General features: G+C 36.4%; 1 protein-coding gene across 1 annotated transcript; it reads left to right on the top strand.

The window, feature by feature from the left end:
• The first annotated feature begins 3,521 nt into the window (after nucleotides 1–3,521).
• LOC135096568 (ras-related protein Rab-7a) lies at nucleotides 3,522–19,755 on the top strand. Its single transcript, XM_063998176.1, has 6 exons — nucleotides 3,522–3,702; nucleotides 7,525–7,705; nucleotides 10,883–11,101; nucleotides 14,946–14,990; nucleotides 15,346–15,533; nucleotides 17,045–19,755. Exons 2-5 carry the CDS (start codon nucleotides 7,526–7,528, stop codon nucleotides 15,517–15,519), a joined length of 618 nt encoding a protein of 205 aa, XP_063854246.1. The 5' UTR covers nucleotides 3,522–3,702; nucleotide 7,525; the 3' UTR covers nucleotides 15,520–15,533; nucleotides 17,045–19,755.
• Nucleotides 19,756–20,074: the final 319 nt, after the last annotated feature.

The following is a 20,074-nucleotide window of genomic DNA, read 5'->3' as shown; positions in this document are numbered from 1 at the left end:
CTGCACGACTTTTTTTTCTTTTCCTCTTTTTATGTTGTTTAGTTATGCTGTTTTACTGATTTTTTTTTTTTGCTTTTTTTTTACAGTGAATAGAGTCTCTCTCTCTCTCTCTCTCTCTCTCTCTCTCTCTCTCTCTCTCTCTCTCTCTCTCTCTCTCTCTCTCTCTGGCAGAATCCACCATTAATTGTTAGCGCCATAATTGTCTTCAGGATGCATATAGATAATTCTCTGAACATTCTCATTCTTTTTTTCAGTGACCTATCCTATAAATGCAATTTTCTCCCTATTGTGTGTGTGTGTGTGTGTGTGTGTGTGTGTGTGTGTGTGTGTGTGTGTGTGTGTGTGTGTGTGTGTGTGTGTGTGTGTGTGTGTGTGTGAAACTAGGTTCTTGTTGTCCCACATTACACTTTCACATGACTTAGTGTAACCTTGGACGTTTGGCTTCTGAGCTCTTCTCTTCCTGCTCCTCCTACTTCTATTCCTTCTCCTCCTCTTCCTCCTCCTCTTACTACTACTACTACTACTACTGCTACTACTACTACTACTACTACTACTACTTCTACTCTACTTCTTTTCCTCATCCTTCTTCTCGCCCTCGCTCATTAATCAGATTTTGGACACAGTCTGACATATAAATGGATAATCTTCATTTTCTAAACATAATTTCTGTTACAGTCCTTGGTAATTAATATGTATAAAAACGTTAGAGTATATTTTCTCCCTTCTGGACATCCTACCATGTAATTTCCCTTACGAGTTGTGCAAGAAACATTGCAGTATTTTCCGTTTAATTTACAGGGAATACATTTATAGGTTGTTTTTAGGAGAGCGGCCTACAGAGTGAAGTCCCGCAGCTGTAATTTATTAAGTGCCACCAGTCGAATTAGTGCAGGATGCTTGGTATCGGAGAAGAAAACTACGTTTTCCCTCTCTCTCTCTCTCTCTCTCTCTCTCTGCCTTTCTTCATATGCATTAAATTTTTTTTTTTACACTTAGGAGACTACATACCGCAAATAAGACCTATTTCCTTACATACGATGATCCACTGCTGAGATATTATTTTATTTATTATTTTATTTTATTTTATAAGGATCGATTCTATTTACGTGTCTTCTTGAACGTCCAAAGTGCGTATGTTAGTGTAAGCGGGAGGGGACGGGTGGAGGATAGAGGATGCTATGAGTGCATACCGTGTGATATAATGAGGTCTTGCTGCTCTATATGCCTTTGTGCAAGTGTTATGTGGTTAACTATGGCAGTTTTTTTTTTTTACAGTGTGTGTGTGTGTGTGTGTGTGTGTGTGTGTGTGTGTGTGTGTGTGTGTGTGTGTTATTTTGTGAATATATTTGCTTTAATGTTTTCTTTGATGATCTAGTGCGCAAAGAGGAAACATGAACTTCAGTCTCTTTGACGGTGAGTAAATCAAATCAATGATAATATGCATAAATAAATAAACAAATTAAATAATTGACAAATAAATAAATCATAAACAAAAGTTGTCAGGAGTAAAGCGTATGTAGCGTGTGCGGTGCAGGGATCACATTACGGGCTAAGCTTACGTAAAGCACAATCGGAGTGTTTGACTATCGTTAATACAAGTTACAAGATTATCATAGAAATTATTTCCTTTTACTTTATGGAGGAGAAAAGAAAATCCATACTAAAAATATATATATTAATCGTGATGAAAAATAAAGCCACGTGACAATATGAGGGCGCATGATTTCGGGTTTTGGTGGCGCCAAGGATAGACTATTACTGTCTGTCATCCTTGCTTGAGGCCATGGCCCCATCGGCTCCCATCCCATATTAAATATGCGTGATTCTTTCTGTCCAATGAAGGATACTTCTTATAATATTTTAATGTACGCAGTCCACTAACATGAATGTAAATCCTCCATAAAAAAAATATAAATAAATAAATAAATAAAATAAATAAATAAAAAATACGCTGCGACTGAATGTCTTTAGAGACGTGGAGTGCGTTAGATTACCAGAAGGTGCACAAGGACGAGTGGAATTCTAGCCGTCCAGCCAGACTCTGGGAAACCACCCAGCACAACCTAGAGAAGGAGGCTAAACAAATACATCTGCAGACACCGAGGCGGGGGGAAGGGGATGTTGACTGGAGGACTGCCTTATACGGGCAAAAAAAAAAAAAAAAAAAAAATACTTGCTGTGGTTATAGTTTTTGCATTTTTTTACAGTTTGTGCCATAACGTTATTAATACAGTGGTGGTGTTAGTGGGGGTACTAACAGTGTTGTTGTTGTTGTTGTTATGTACGGAGATGATGGTCGATGATAAAAATTATATGTCACAATCTATACATATACTGTACTAAGTAGCTGTATTTATCAGATAATTTACACACGTTCTGTCTGGACTATAATCGCTGTGTCTGTTTAACTGAACGAGTCCATATGGAAAATCCACGTCCAAAGATGACCCTTATTATGCTACATACAGTAATCAAACAGGTCTCAAAAAGGAAATGTTAAGATGGGGCTGATTAAAAGCAAACAGTAACAACCCATACTTATGTACACACGTATTGATAATCAGGCACAAGGCTCAGCTGCTCATATTGGATTATAGACTTCATTGGGTGATCCTAGGCAGCAAGGCGTGAGTGTCGATCAGTGGTGACCAGTAACTAATAGTAGGTCGTGGCATTGGAACCAACACTGTCAGTCGTTGTCTGTTTGTCGGACACTGTCAATAATGAAATACTATGCTGGTACTTTTACGAGTTATTGTGCATTTGTGGTTATTTTGATTAATGTAATTTGATACATGTACTATGTCTCAGTGAAAGTAACGATGAATGTTGTGGCAATTGATGTGAGAGGATCACAACGAAGGCGTACGCTCAGATGCAGCAAAGTACCTCATAATGTATTCATAATCAGGGACGCGAGTTATGTAACATGAGACAGGTAGGGATAAGTATGAAACATCATGGGAAGTGCAGTCAACTAAGTGAGATGGTGATTTATGCCATGAAATGTTTAGTACAGGCTAAATAGGACATCATTAAAAAGAATTAAGTCAAGGGCGCTGGCGTACCATACGACCCGAACAAGTGGACAACAACAGTACCTTTGTTCCAATAATGCATACTATTTCTCTCATTCGTGATAAATACAAAAAAACGCTCATTAAAAGTAGCTAAACATTACGTCAGAACTATAGTGGGGAAAGGACAAGGTTAATGCACCCAAACAGGAAAAAAAAAAAAAAAATGTTACAGGTGCCTTGATGTATTATTTTTTCTAATAATTCAGAATCGTAAATGCACGCAACCACTCATGAAAAGTACAGAACATCAAACCAGGACAGATATATAAGCGAAACATAGGTAAGAGTAGCCAAAACAAGCCTACATGGATATATTTTCTACAGGAGGTGGTGGCCACGGGATTTTGTAAGGAGGAGGGGCATAATTACTCCCACAAGTAATCTCAAATACAGGCAACCAAACGTGGGGAAAAAAGTACCCAGACATGAAGAGAAGAATTTAAGAAATGGAGATTGAGATGAGTTCATTCTAAATAAGTGAGGAGGAGACAGTCACGGGGCTTTGTGAAGAGGGAGGAGGGAGGGCAGTGTTTACCCCCGTGATCTGCGCAGCGCCAGACGCCATATTGACTTCGCCGCGGTGGGACCTCCTGCTACTTTCAGCGTGATTTCCTTCCTCCAAGTGAGTATTGACGACCCTTTCGTGACATAAAGATGCACAGGAGCGCGTTGTGTGGAGTGTGGCGTGCGTGGCATGGTGTGGTGGCGGGTACTGCTGGGAGTGGCTTGTGTGGGTACTTTGTTGTGGTGGGTTCGTCATCAGCTGTTCTGAGGTGGAAGGTTCCTGTGGCGCATTTCACCCCCACCCTCTAACACCAAACCAGAACATGGTATTTGTTAGGTATTCACGTCAGCCTTAAGCCAAAAAAAATTCTCCAATTTAGTGCAATGCGGATTTTACCTTTACCTTTTGTATTCCAATTTGGTAAGAGCAGTTTGTTATTTCAGGATTCTATGCTTTTTTTTTTTTTTTTTTTTCAAAAGGTTGAGATTGCTTTAGGCAACAACCTCCCCGCAGTGTTTGTTTCCTCCCGTATTGAGTTAGAATTGTGTACCATGAATGTCCTAGTTAATGTTAGGAGTGCGAATATTCACCCTTCCTTGTTCTTTAACCTTGGCGACCGATAGATCTGTCTACCCTGCTTAGTCACGCAGCTCTAACAAAGTGACAGGTCGCAGGTGTACTGTACACTCATACTGGGGCGGGGGAAGCATGCAGTATCACGAGATTTTCATACGTTTTTATTCGATTTATTTATCCACTTTTTGTAGTACCACAACATTAGATGAAAACTATCAAGTAAGCCTTTTTTTTTTCCCTTACACTTAAATTTTTCATGGAACAATCATTCCTTTGATTTGTGAACAAGTGTTATAATTTCCTTCAGGACAATGTTCTTACAGAATGAGTGGATGGGTCTTAGTAAACTAGAGCTTAGATCATCCATTTGTTGTGGGTTTGCCCCATCCCATAACAGGGCACCCTGAGTGATGAAAAAAAGTATTCCATACAGTGTGTACTGCCTCGTGATCTGAAAACTTAAGAAACTGATCTGATGGGTAGCCATGAGAAGAAGAAGACAAGACACTGTACATGATCCTGACTCATTACCCATCAGGCCAAGATGCTCACTAGGCCCGAGTGGATATTGGTTGACTTATTATAATGAAGATAGAAAAAAAAGGCCATGGCTGGTGTTTAAGGACGTTGTGATTGTCATTTACCAGTAAGAACAGTCAGTGAGTCGTAACAGCCTGGTATGTAATACTTCTGTGTTTAGCGTATTAGCAGTTGTGGTGGCAGGATGTTCAGTGGCAGTGGTTGCTCATTCTGCAGTTATCAAGGTGTGGTTTGCTCTGCCTTTGTGTTTCACCACGATTGGCATGTATGCCTAGAAAAAAAAAAAATGTATATGGATGGTTGTATATGCACGAAAAAGAAAGTAATTAAATTTTGAAGCACAAGAGAGAAGGTTGTGGACCAAGTCATAATTAAACAAGGCATGAGACATTCATATCCAGTTACTGATAATTCCTTGCTATGGCAGCATTGTTAAGGACTAGTAACTGGAACAGCTTGAATTCATTTTTGCATAGTTGATTACGTTTTTGAGTGTAGAAAAGTTGAAGAAAGTGTGTGTGTGTGTGTGTGTGTGTGTGTGTGTGTTCATTGTGCACATTTATGCACACATTTATGCTTTGACAAAGGCATTATTGTAGATTGTAATTATAGCTGTTTTATATGATCAACGATCTAAAGAGTGGTATAGTTTTGTTTCTGCTTATTGTGAGTATACCTATTGAATGTACTTAATACCATCCATATCTTTCTGATAAGGTTAGGTGTATCTGTAGCTGGGTAAAAGTTGATGATAAGACCATGTTTGAATGTGGGTGTCTCATCATGTATCTAACTTACTGTATGCAAAGCATCTCATGGCTGTACAGAGCATGCTGAATGTTAGTAACTTTCACAGGTTGAAAATATAAACTTAACTCTTGATGTGAACTCACAATCCACCTTATGATTACTGCCCTTATCTCATCAGTAGAGAGAGAGAGAGAGAGAGAGAGAGAGAGAGAGAGAGAGAGAGAGAGAGAGAGAGAGAGAGAGAGAGAGAGAGAGAGAGAGAGAGAAATGAGGTTCCCACTTGTCCTATAAAATTGCTTTTTAATACTTACATTATCGGTTATCTCAAGTGTGCCATGGATCACCATTCTTTGATCTTTTAATGGTGCTGTGTTAGAAATTTGTATATTTATTATGATAGTGATTTGTATAGTTTTTATGTGACATATTTTGTACACATCAGATGATTCATGAGAAGTGATTTTGATTATTTATCTTTTCTATATTTTCACTTGCTTAGCATTTTTTTCTTACTGTATTGTAATCTTGGTTTGATTATTGCTTTTAAATTTTTTTTATATATATTTTTTTCTAGTTTATTTAATGGTAGTAAATATATCACTCAGGCACCTGCCTAACTTTGGTCAGCATATATATATATATATATATATATATATATATATATATATATATATATATATATATATATATATATATATATATATATATATATATATATATATATATATATATATATATATATATATATATATATATATATATATATATATATATATATATATATATATATATATATATATATATATATATATATATATATATATATATATATATTTTACATGCATGCCCACCTTGCTTTCATCTCTCTCTCTCTCTCTCTCTCTCTCTCTCTCTCTCTCTCTCTCTCTCTCTCTCTCTCTCTCTCTCTCTCTCTCTCTCTCTCTCTCTCTCTCTCTCTCTCTCTCTCTCTCTCTCTCTCTCTCTCTCTCTCTCTCTCTCTCTCTCTCTCTCTCTCTCTCTCTCTCTCTCTCTCTCTCTCTCTCTCTACACATTCACCCAGAGTGTTGACCCTCACCTGCCTCACACTCACTACAAGTGCATCTGCACTCACCCCATACCCACAGATATTTTTGCATCCATACCTTCCACACACCTACAACATTTTTAATTTGTATACTTGCACTCAACTAAATTATAATACAATCTGGTTAGATTTGATGTGTTTTACTTTCAAGTTGCAGAAACTATGACAAAGTTAATCTATGTCAGGCTAGATTAACAGACATGTGAAAAAGACCAGTAGAATTCTCACTTTTCACCATCACCATTCAGTGCTGCATAGGGAAAGTATAACTACCTCTAGAGTAGGGCTGGACTCAAAGCAGACAGAGAGGGATCAAGGGTAGGAATGAATGAGGTGACTTGCACTTTCAGCAGTCTGTGTGGAGGTCTTTTACCTTACCAGAATTAAGTGCAAACATAGGCTTGTTTTTCTTTTTTCCCTTTCTCTCCCTGGTAAGCATTAACCTCCATGCTAGTATAGTACATACAACCCTCAGTGAAAGTTTAGGACAAGGTAGCACACCCGGTTCATCGTTGATTATTATATCCATAATTCTTCATGTGTATCAAGGTGATTAAATTGTCATTGCAACTAAAGTGTATTAACCTCTGCATGAAGTACTCTACTAGTAAGTGTGGATTCATGTGAAAGTTTTTATTCACTGATTTATAGTGGTCAGTGTTTGCAACTGTTACTATAGCAGGGATTTCTGTTGAGTGGCTACAGTCATTGAAGGAGCAAAAATTGAGCAATGTGTTACTTGGGATTAGCTTTAATATATATGTGGAGGTGGAGTCTTTTTTTTTTTTTTTTTTTTTTTTTCTTTTCCTCTCAAGGTGATGTGTTTCACTGGCATCAGTTGTAGCCTCCTGAGTCCTATTCAAGTGACTGGCTTATTCAGTCATTACATAACTTTTTTGAGTGGTCTTGCTTTATTTTTATTTATATATTTAGTTGTTAGGAAGCTTGATTTATTGATACATATATTGTAATATAGTTCATTTCTCCAGAATGGCATCCAGAAAGAAGATTCTACTGAAAGTTATTATTCTCGGAGACTCTGGGGTCGGGAAAACGTCTCTTATGAACCAGTTCGTCAATAAGAAGTTCAGCAACCAATATAAGGCTACCATTGGTGCTGATTTCCTCACCAAAGAAGTGATGGTGGATGACAGATTGGTCACAATGCAGGTTGGTGAAGCTTTTTGCCTAGTCATTGTAACCCAAGGTGAACAAGCTTAATTATTTTTGTCTTTTATGTCTTGGTGGTGGTAGAAATATGCATGATATGGTGTTGCTTGTTGTTATGGTAATATTCATTGCGAGGTTATTTTTTTGCAGCCTAGTTGTAAAAAATATATCATGAATATAAGAAAATTTGTTAAGCTGTGAAGTAGGAGTATGTGGCTTTTATTTTATATTGAGTGGAAGGTAGTTTATAGCAAAAGTATGTCCATAAGAAAGGATTATAAGCTTAACCATTGCTCTGAGTTGTGTAAAAGAATGTGATGATGGTTAGTGGGTAAAGTTGGGACGATGACAGAATCTCAAGAGGCCACGTCCCCTCCCTACTGTACTCATACATCTGGCAGCGGTATCTGTGACATGATCGATAATTAACCAATATATTTGAGTACACTAATTACTAGTTTTCACTTCATAGCAAATAACAAGTTTACCGGAACTCATATTTAAGTTTCTCATGTGTAATTCATTACACTGATACTGTTATCAAAGTTCAGAAACTTTACGTTTCAGGCAGATCTTCAGTTATGTATGAAACAATGCTTTATGGTATTGGCGGCAAGCACTCAGGCCAGGCACGCACCTGGGCCCTGTCGCACCAGAATTGTATCAGCTGCATGAGAGGAAGTTTATGATGTCCCCCCACTCCACTGTCCAGCCATAACCCTACCCCTGGTAGGCCAGCTGGTACTGTAAGGCTCGTCAGTCAGGCAAGAAATATTGTCCTCAATGTATTCAAGTACTTCGATAAGGACAAGAAAGAGCCAGTAGAAGATGTGGTGAAGAAAACCTCTGAGGCAATGAAAGTTTCACAGGCTGTCATCAACAAAATCAGACTCCAGGGCAAGAGGAGTGAAGGAGGAGTTATACAATCACCACTCCATTGGAATCGGTTGTCACCTGTACTTGGGGGTATTGATGACTTCGACAAGGAAGCAATAAGAAGAGAAATTCTGGCCTTTTATGAGAGAGGAGAGCTGCCCTACAGTTCACTTACTGCTACAGAAACTTAAGGAACCATCAGTAAACTTCAAAGGAGGAAAATCAAGCTTACGCACATTGCTGAAGAATTTGGGATTCCGATATAAGAAACACTGTAGCAGCAGAGCTATATTGATGGAGAGATCAGATGTCGTAGCTGCCAGAAACAAATTCCTAAGGGAACTGAATATGAACAGGCATAGTGAAAACCCAAGGCCAGAGATTTACCTGGATGAAACCTGGGTAAACCAAAATATCAGCATTGAACAGTACTGGACAAACAAGGAGGCCACAATTTGACTGCACACAAAAAACCGGTAGAGGTGGCATGTTCATCATTCTCCATGCAGGAAGTACTGAAGGCTTTGTTCCTGGCGGACTCTTAATGTTCAAGTCCAAGTATGGAAATACAAGAGATTATCATGACTCATTGAACAGCCATACATTCAGAAAATGGTTTTTGGAGCAACTTATGCCTAATATCCCTCCACGATCATTAATTATGGACAACACTTCCTACCACAACATGCAGCTGAACAAAGCACCTTCAGGAAATTCAAGAAAAGGGGATATCATCAAGTGGCTTTGGGACAACAAAATTCCCCATGATGCTTCACACACCAGAGCTGAACTTTATCAGCTTGTTCAGCTTCATAAGAAAGACAAGCTGCGCTATGAAATAGACGAGCTTGCTGCTGCTGCAGGACATAAAGTACTCCGACTTCCACCTTATTATTGCCAGTTTTAATCCAATAGAACTTATATGGGCTCAAATCAAACAAGAAATAAGAAAAACTCAAATAACCAGCAGTTCATGAAGAATGTTGAAGACTTTACTCAAAAAGCTATCAATAATGTGAGTCAAGATGACTGGAAAAAATGTGTAGAACATGCGAGAAAGATTCAAGAAGATTACATTAAGAAAGACATTGCTTTTGAACACATGTTTGAGTCATTTTCAATTGAACTGAGCATCTTAGACAATAGCAGTGATGAAAATTATGATAGTGAGGCTGAATAATTGAAAATATAAAAAGAAATGAATGCAAATGAATAAAATACAATACAAATACAAAAGAATAATATATATATATATATTATATATATATATATAATATATATATATATATATATATATTATATATATATATATATATATATATATATATATATATATATATATATATATATATATATATATACACACACACACACACACAGAAGCCTCACATCATGTTCTATATAAGGAAGATTTGTATGTTTGTAAATTTAGTTTGAAGATGTGGATACATGACAGTACTTACAGTAACCTTTTTTCATTTTTTTCCTGTGGTTATTCTTGCATATATATGTGTGTGTGTGTGTGTGTGTGTGTGTGTGTGTGTGTGTGTGTGTGTGTGTGTGTGTGTGTGTGAGGGGTGTCAAATGATCCACCTCCACGTGGTCCAGTCTGGAAACGTCATTATAGACGGCTAAAGGGATCACAAAATAATTGCAACACCTTCTTAAACACCGCGCCAAGAAAATAGAGCAAGGAGGGGAAGGGAAGGTGGTGGTGGTGGTGGCGATTGTCTGGGGAGAGAGAGAGGATGTGGGGAGGAGATGGTGCTGGTGGTGGCGATGACGGAGAGACAGAGCAGGAAAACTCAACTTATTTATTCACAACCTCGTATTTATTGAACCAGAACACCTAAAAGCTCACAGTTTGCTTAATGGTGGAGAGAAAGCTTTACCAATGATATTGAGTCAAGTTATACAAAAATAAATGCAAAACTACAGGTTTTAAAGCATTCTTTTATTGTTATACATTTATGTTATCAGTGCGGCAGTCAGATGTCAAGTGGTGGTGTTGAGACTGTGGTACGAGAACGTGTTCTTTATCTACGGCGCTGACGGGAAAGGGGACGTGGCCTCTTGAGATTCTGTCATCGTCCTGACTTTAGTGGAAAAATAGAGTTAGTGGGTAGTGGAAAAATAAAAGTTAGTGAGCCTTAGAAAGAAACACATGAAAGTGAATGAATAGGGGGGAAAAAGACATGAAGCACTCAGATGAAAAAACTTAGGAGCTTCTTAGCTTTGTCAGTAGCAAAGTGATTAAGAACTATTCAAGAATCATTCATTAGGAATTCGTTGCAATTGCAGATATGGGACACTGCTGGCCAAGAGAGATTCCAGTCACTTGGGGTTGCCTTCTATCGAGGGGCAGACTGCTGTGTGCTCTGCTATGATGTCACTTCTCCCAACTCATTCAAGTCTTTAGACTCCTGGCGGGATGAATTTCTAATCCAAGCATCACCTCGTGACCCAGACCACTTCCCATTTGTCGTTCTCGGAAATAAAATTGACTTGGAAAATAGAGCGGTAAGTCTCTCTCTCTCTCTCTCTCTCTCTCTCTCTCTCTCTCTCTCTCTCTCTCTCTCTCTCTCTCTCTCTCTCTCTCTCTCTCTCTCTCTCTCTCTCTCTCTCTCTCTCTCTCTCCTAGACATGGAAAATGGTGAGGTTATATAAATAAATAAATGTATGTTTTATATATATATATATATATATATATATATATATATATATATATATATATATATATATATATATATATATATATATATAATGGCAAATTTAGCATTTATTACCTTCTTTAAGATATTTTCTTTATATCTTGTGACTGTCCTTTTCACTTTTGTAATTTGGTTTTATGACTTTGCTGAAGTTAGTCATTTTCATTAGATTACGATATCGGGTTTCTTAACCCTTCATCGGTAACATGTTGTGCCCAAAGTGGGAATGGCTGGAGTCTCTGTGTGGCCCAGTGTTTATTCAGTGGCCTTTGGAGGTCACCCAAGCTCACAAGCATTGCTGATTGGCTGGCAATGCGCTGCTGCTGGAGTCGTTATGCAGCGGCTGTGATTGGTCATTTCTTTTTGTGCTTGGCAGAGCTTGAAGATCGTCGGCCTCTACATTGAGTTCTGAGCTGAATTCTTTTGATGTACAAGGCTTCTAGTATTGCAAGGTGCCTTGCATCTGTACACATGTCCACAATTTCAGTATTCTCTTCTAGGCATTGTCTTGTGATCTTGATACCATGTTGCTACTGTAAATGTTTCTTTGGTGCTCCAGATATTAGGTAGCAGGTAAGGTGTCATTGTCGTCGTGCCAGTTTAGGATGAAGGGAGGGCTTCACAGTGGTGCTTGGTATTTGGCTGATGGACACTTCCTATTGGTGGAGCACCATCTTGCTGGGAAGCTGCCCAGCGCTGCCCTATTGGTGGAGTGCCATTGTTTCAATCTCTAAACTACACTTCTTTGTGTGCAGGATTTGTAGGTCTCTCACTTGAGAATTTATTGATGGTGATGATTCTTCTATGTAGAGTGCTTCTAATATCTTTAATCTTCTTTGGTCCTGCTCTCTGTCTATGATGGTGGTGCCATCTTCTCTGATTTGGTGGGTGATGCTTGCTTGATGTTTGGTGCGGTAGTGTTTTTTGCTCTGGTTTGCAGGTGGCAGATTTGCAGTGTAGTTGTCATCATCCCAATGTAGGATTGAGGTCCATAGTCCTCAGCAGTGCATATATACTTGTAGATGATGCTAGCTACCTGTAGACATATTAGGTTTTGCATTTTTGTTTTTTATGATGAGTTGAGGTGTTTTGTGGGTCTTGTAATATATGGTGAGTTTGATGGTTTGCTCTGCATTTGTGGGTTTGATGTTCTCTTGATTATGCTCTTGATGGCATAATCAAGAGAGAGAGAGAGAGAGATCCATCTTAGAATGGGATTTACTGTATGTATACGCTTGATGTCAACACTAGCTAGATGTGACTGATATTGTCAAAGCAGCACGAAACTCGGATTGTAAGAATTTAGGACTAACTGCAAAACTCGGGAGGATACTGTATATATTTGTTGTGTTATCTCAAATTTAGTAGGTAGTGCAAATGTGCTCATTTTTTTTTTTTTTTTTTTTTTTTTTTCAAAACACTGGAATTTTTTATATTATTTTCTGGTTCCCTGGAACCAATTAATTTTTTTCCATGTGTTCTTCAGTTGCCACATTTGTCATAACGAACACTACCTTGGAACGAATCATGTTCGTTTTCGTGTATCCTACTGTGTGTATATATATATATATGTATATATATATATATATATATATATATATATATATATATATATATATATATATATATATATATATATATATATATATATATATATATATATATATATATATATATATATATATATATACATATATTAACATTGTATCAGATATAAAATTTTAGAGCTCTGTAGAGGGTGAGCCAGATGTCTATTTCTCAGATATGTAATAGTTATAAAACTGTGGAGGTTAAGATATCGATGTTTGCAGATGTAATTGTGGATTACTTTTACCTCAGTATCTGTGGTTGTGGATAATGTTTACATTTCACAGTAATACAAAATGCATCGTATCTGCAACACAAAGCTCCAGAGAGGGGAGAAAGCAAGAAAACAGTAAAATAAATAGAAAAAGATGAAGTAAAAGAGTAAAAAATGTATAATAGTATATTTTAAGCATGTAGAACCATATGTAACTAGGAAAGGGGAGTACAGGGGCAAGGAGATAAGGGAATAGGAGTGGGAAATTGGTGAATGAAGGAAAAACAAAAAAGAGTAGGGAACAGGGAAAGGGAATACTCACTCCCCTCTACTTAAGCTGTTCCTCTGATTCTTTACTTTCTTCTCATCCTTCCTGCTCATATTTATTCTCTCTTACTTTCTTCCTGAGTCCCTCCCTTTGATTCTTCATTCTCTTCTCACCCTTCCTGCATATATTTATTCTCTTATTTTGCTTTCTGTACTCCCATCCTTCTCCTTTATTCTTCTTCCACTTTCTTGCCACATGTACTTACTCCCTTGCTTTGTTACAAACTTCTTTCTCTCTCCCTCTGCTTCACAGTACATCCCTTCCTCACTCTGTTCCTTTCTTCTCCTTTCTTCTTTTGTCTTGTCTCAAATTTCCCTCCCCTTCTCTGTCCAAAATAATAGAACAAGGGAGTGATACCTCACTCTCTGCCCTTCACATATTCCATAGCATTCACTGCATCCTTCCTCACTCATATAATTCCATTCTCATTCTATTTAACAATTCTCAGGCTTGTTCTTACCCTCACTCTCGCACATTATCTTTCACTAACTTTCACACTCACTCATGCCTTCACTCACACTGACTTCCATTCTGTCTTACTCTAATTAACATTCAATCCTATCCCCCACTCTCACTCACATTCTCATTTAATCTTTCACTTGTTTTCGTAAGCTAACTCTTGTTTGTTTTCTCCTCACTGACTCTCACATGCTTATTCTCGCATATTCCTTCCCATCTCCATCCATTCTCATCAGAATCTCTCAACTCAATCATTCTTATTTTCCTTTCAGCTCATTCATGCTTACTCTCACTCTCACTCACTGAAACTTAGCCTACTTCAGCTCAAGTTCATGACTCCCCACAGACTCTCTCTCTCTCTCTCTCTCTCTCTCTCTCTCTCTCTCTCTCTCTCTCTCTCTCTCTCTCTCTCTCTCTCTCTCTCTCTCTCTCTCTCTCTCTCTCTCTCTCTCTCTCTCTCTCTCTCTCTCTCTCTCTCTCTCTCTCTCGTGTCCTTCACACTGTCGGTCTCCTTCATTTGTTCTTAAACACAAATTTGCAACCTTCAGATTTCTTAGATGTGGAGGTGGAGGCATATGCACAGCTTTTGTTTAATAAAAATGCAGTAGCAGATATCGAAGCAGATCTTTTTGTTGTTTAAAAGCATGGGATGTGGATAGTATTTTCACTGAGGAAGCTAATGGAGATAGCTGTGGATATCCATTATATCATTGATATATTTGTTTGTATATTTCTTTGTATTTGTATTAATATCTGATTTATCTCATGTTTGTGTTTTCATGTAGGTTCTTTGTAAATAAATGCACCAGTTGCATTGCCCTTGTATTTTATTTTAAGGCAGGCAAAGTAAGTGGAAATATAGGATTTTTTTTATGCTGGTTTCATGTATTGTTAGCATTCAGAATTCTCTTGGATCTTAATAAGGATGCTTGGTTGTTTCACTACCAAACTTTTACTTTTGCTAAGTATTTGTTATCTGCTTATTTATTTTTATTTAATTTATTTTTACACTGGGAGTTAACCATATTTGTAGAGAGTTTTTATTAATAATCTGTTTCCTTTCAGGTATCTACAAAACGAGCACAGCAGTGGTGTCACAGTAAAAATGAGGTATGTGTGATAATATTTGAAATTGGTTTATTGTTGCTGGCTTAAGGCATTCCTCATTCAATAAAAAGTGAACTTAATATGTTGAGAATTGATCAGGTATTGTTATGTCATGCAGAGATTAATGCCGTGTTTATCAAGTTTCACTACCTGTTTCAGCTGGGCTTATAGATTTCTGTGGTCATGACCAGTATTAAAAATATGGTTTGTGATGTGCTGTAGAGTGTTGTTTTAATGCTGTAAGTTAGTTATTACATGAGTTACTTTACAGTGTTTCTGTGCTATCAGAAAAAAATTGCCCATATATGAGACAAGCCATCCATAGTGACTGATTGATTTATTTTTATTATTAATACAGGTTCCCTACTTTGAGACTAGTGCAAAAGAGGCCATCAACGTGGAGTTGGCCTTCCAAACCATTGCCCGGAATGCCTTGGCCCAGGAAAATGAGGTGGAGTTGTACAATGAATTCCCAGACCAGATCAAGCTGACTAATGATAACAAGGAAAAGCATGAGGCCTGTTCTTGCTAATGATCACTGTAATGGTAAGACTGAGTTCCAACTTCATAGTAGAAAGAGGGAAGACAGTTATAGAAATAGTGGATTTAGGAGCACATTTCCTAAATATGTGTATCAGCTAGCCCTCCAGACTGAAGCAGTAATTTGACAGTATCTTTGTTCCATACCCACCCTTCTGCAGCAGTGGAATATTGATGAATTCAGCATGTTCAGTTAAAACTTTGTGTTAGTTGCACAAATATGCAGAACATCTTACAATTGGCAGAGCAGTCAGTCATCAACCAACAGCCAGATTCCATGTTTTCTTATGGGAGACACAAAGTAGGATATCATGCCCAGAGTTGGTCATGATACAGTCTCAAAGAGTAGCAGCTGGCTGAGGCATGAGAGAGTAGCTTGTTGTCAAAGATTTATGCAGTGTTTATATTAGCAACGACTCTCTCTCTCTCTCTCTCTCTCTCTCTCTCTCTCTCTCTCTCTCTCTCTCTCTCTCTCTCTCTCTCTCTCTCTCTCTCTCTCTCTCTCTCTCTCTCTCTCTCTCTCTCTCTCTCTCTCTCTCTCTCTCTCATCAGATTCAACTTTAGATTGATGAATATCTCTCACTCATGCTAAGTCTATATCTTCCAATTTTATTTATTTATTTAATTAATTTATTTATTATTTTTTTAATAGGTACCGAAAGCTTAACACTATTTACTGATGTTAATACTTAATAGTCGATGTTTTGACATCATTTTGTCAGTATTGTAGTCTGGCTATTTATGGTAGTCTAGTTTAGTCTAGTCCTTTGGGTATGGTACAAAAATAATGTCACTCTTACATTCAACTAGAATTAATTCTACATTTTATTTTGAAATGTGTTGATGCTACTTATAAATGTAAAAGTAAGAAAGCATCTGATATACTTAAAAAAATAGGATTGGAAGAGACAGTCCAAACTTTTTCATGTTCAGCAGCATTTGTATTGGGTTAGTATTTAGAGATAGTTGTGCTTTTTGATAAATATGTAATTTTTTTTCAGTCCATGAGGGCATTATTTAGAGTATGATTTGAGGAAAGTATCTTCTTATCATAATTTTTCCAATGCATTGATCCCTCCGAGAGTGGCCATGGACAAATGGAGGCATAGCCTGATTAGGATCTTTACAGAACTAGCCAAAAAGGCTTGACTAGGGCCTAATGTGAGGTTTTGTTCAGACTGCCTGAGTACATTTTTAATGCTCAGGGATTAATGGATTCTGAAACTAAAATTGGTACTGTCTTAAGTGTGTGAAGGCAGGAATTTCAGAATATGACTGTGAAATAATATTTATATTATTTATTACAAGTAGCCTCTAAATCAGGTCAAAAGTATTTCAGTGGCTAGTTCATGTTTTATAGAATATTTTCTGTGATATTGAGAAATATTTTTTTAATAAATATTCTTAATTTTTTTCAGTTCCCATAAATCAATGATATGTTAAAGATCTTTTCTACAGTATTTTTAAATTATAATGAGTTTTCAACAGATATTATAGAAAAATTTATCATCTTGCAGATTTTCTTAGTTGATAAGACAGAGTCATTCTGTCCTACTTGTGATATTGGAGAAGCGAGCGTGGGAGAAGAGTTGCGGTCCAAGGCCAGGCCCAAGAGCAATGTTTGAGTGGTCAGTCTTGTACATCTCTACTGTTTTTTTTTTTTTTTTTTTTTTAATTATTATACAACTATATATTTGTAGTTCACCACCAAAAAAATTACAAAGAAAATTTCTAATCATATCATGAGTAGCTTGAATAGATTTAGGGATGGACTTTACAAATTTATACATACTACATGTTCTTAAGGCATAAATTTTTAAAGAAAATTTATTATTGATCCCTCAAATGATGGGTTAGGTGGGTAGATCAAGCTCTTGCAGAAACATAGCCTGGCTGGCAACCTTGGTAGACCCAATGTGTGTATAGCCTTGGGGTGTTAACACTTCTTGGTTTAAGAATGTGCAGATCAAATAATTATTGGTATTCATGCTTCTTAGCATGTTATTAATCTCAAGGAAAAGTTCATTTTTGTTAGTAACAGACATATTATAAATTTACTCAATGCTCAGTGCTGTATACTTAGGCCACCAAAATCTTTATAATTTTTGTAACAGGATGTAAATTTACTTGGCTTGTATTGTCTTTAGAAGCTGAAACTATTTTCTTCATGATGACATTACTCTCTTTTGTAACCTTTGCAAAACTATTCAAAGAACTCTATAAGTGCCTGAAGAAGTTTGGTCAAATAAAATATGCAATTTCAATTAGTTTCTTGCTGAAAAAAAGAAAAAAATAGAAATCAGGCACTCTACTCTAGTATCTTCATGAAATATCAACTTTACATTATACTTGACATGCATTGGAAATATCCTATTTGATTGATATTGAACACTAATAAGAAGATATAAAGGTAACTTACGTATATATATATATATATATATATATATATATATATATATATATATATATATATATATATATATATATATATATATATATATATATATATATATATATATATATATATATATATATATATATATATATATATATATATATATTGTGTATGTAACTCGCATACATCTAGACTAAAGGATGACCAACAAAGTTTCAGTTAGCTCCAGAAATTGAAAATCTTCTCATTCTAAACAAAAAGTGTTTTACAAACATGTCTTTTCTGCATTGGTTATCAGGGGGGGGCATTTACTTTTAACTAAGGAGTGCATGAGTATATTGTGAATGTTGGCAAAAGTAAGGTTATGACATGATGACTTGTGTTTTCATGTTGATGTGCTAATTTTGTTTACACATTATGTGAATGGGCATCATACAACCTAGTGGTTGAATGTATTACATATTATGAATCATAATTTTACAATTTCTTTATAATTTGTATATGGGAATTGAAGCTATCTTCAGTTGTTTGTGTGTGTCACTGGCAAATGTGCTCACTTGTGAAATTTAAATGCCCCTAAAGCTTTTACAAGTGTGCTAAAAAGTACATGTGTATAGAACATTTTTTTAATATTTAATTTCTAGAACTAACTTGAGCACCTCATATATATATATATATATATATATATATATATATATATATATATATATATATATATATATATATATATATATATATATATATATATATATATATATATATAAAATCACTACTGTTCTTAGAGTAAAATTTAACAAAAACTTCAGTGCATAATGCAGCAGCTAGACTGGACTACTACATAGTTGTAAGACACGAGTGAATATTGTGGACATGGCATGAAATGCTATAGACAAACCACTCAGGAGTTTTCATGGTTCTAAACATGGTAACAAGCAGGCTGTTATCCCTGCCATCAATCTGTATAGACTATCTGGAGGTGGTCTTTTCTGTCACTGTATTATTGCTAATGAGACTTCACCAAGGAGCTTGTGATGTGAACAAAGTTGTGCAGAGTGGTATTTTGATTAAGCTGCAGTTCACTTGAAAACCTTAATTGTTCCTATAGTCTAAACCACTGATGAGATTGTTAGGGACATGTCTGCCTCAGCGCATTACAATATCCTTCACACCAAAGCTCGAGTTCTCTTATTTTATACTGTGATTGCTAGATCAGTTCAAAGTTGATTATATTCATGATTTTTTAACATATATTAATTACTTGTACATATGTGTAAAGTACACCCAAGCATAGTAGACAGTTTAATCCATGTTGCAATTTTTAAGTTTCCTAGTATAGATATTTCTTCCTAGATCATTTTTTCCCCCCTAATGAATTGTTTATTAATATTAAGGCTAAGTTTTGAAGAATAGCTGTCATTCATTTGGCCTCTAGGGACAAGGCAGGTCCTGTGGCCATTGGTTTGGGGGTCTGCCACATTGTTAGTGTAAGGGGGGAAAATTGGTGTTGACAGTGTCCATTATTTGAACACTTTTAGCATAAAATTGGGTATAGATTGGACTGTGTTACATCTAACAAAGGGAGGGTGAGAGTTTGCATGCATTAATTCATGAAGTGTATGTGTAACCTCTCTTTGTAGTAATGGTGACCAGATGAGTGGCTAAAGCATCAGGTGACCAGTGAACATCAAATTGTTGCCATTTACTATAATTTTATATCACCTTTTTGTAATTTACATTAAAATTTTTGTTAGTATGTTAAGTTTGCTATATATTCACTTTATAATGTGGCTAGATCTGTATTATGTATTAAATACAAATATTATGTATGTTTGATTGTTGTGAGATGAATCCTTCCTTTCTTGTAGTTAGAAACCAAAAGCAGAGTTGAGACATATCACAAGTAGTTCTTGGTCTGTTCTTGGCCCATTGCTTTTTTCAGTATTCAGAAATTATCTCTGAGAACATATATAAATTGCAGTATTGTTTATTTATTTACTAAAGTATTCAAGGAAATCAGGAACTCGGATGATGGCAATGAATTCAAGAGGACCTATATGGAATATGCGCTTCAAAAGAAATATGGTTCTTGGAATTTCACCCAGATAAAGTGAAGCAGATGCACACTGGCAAGAAAGCTCCAGTTACACCATAT

The sequence above is a fragment of the Scylla paramamosain genome, chromosome 1 (assembly GCF_035594125.1).
Source record: "Scylla paramamosain isolate STU-SP2022 chromosome 1, ASM3559412v1, whole genome shotgun sequence".
In the NCBI taxonomy this organism is placed as follows: domain Eukaryota; kingdom Metazoa; phylum Arthropoda; class Malacostraca; order Decapoda; family Portunidae; genus Scylla; species Scylla paramamosain.
Note: the sequence above shows the minus strand (reverse complement) of the source record. Positions and strands in the feature narration are given on the sequence as shown.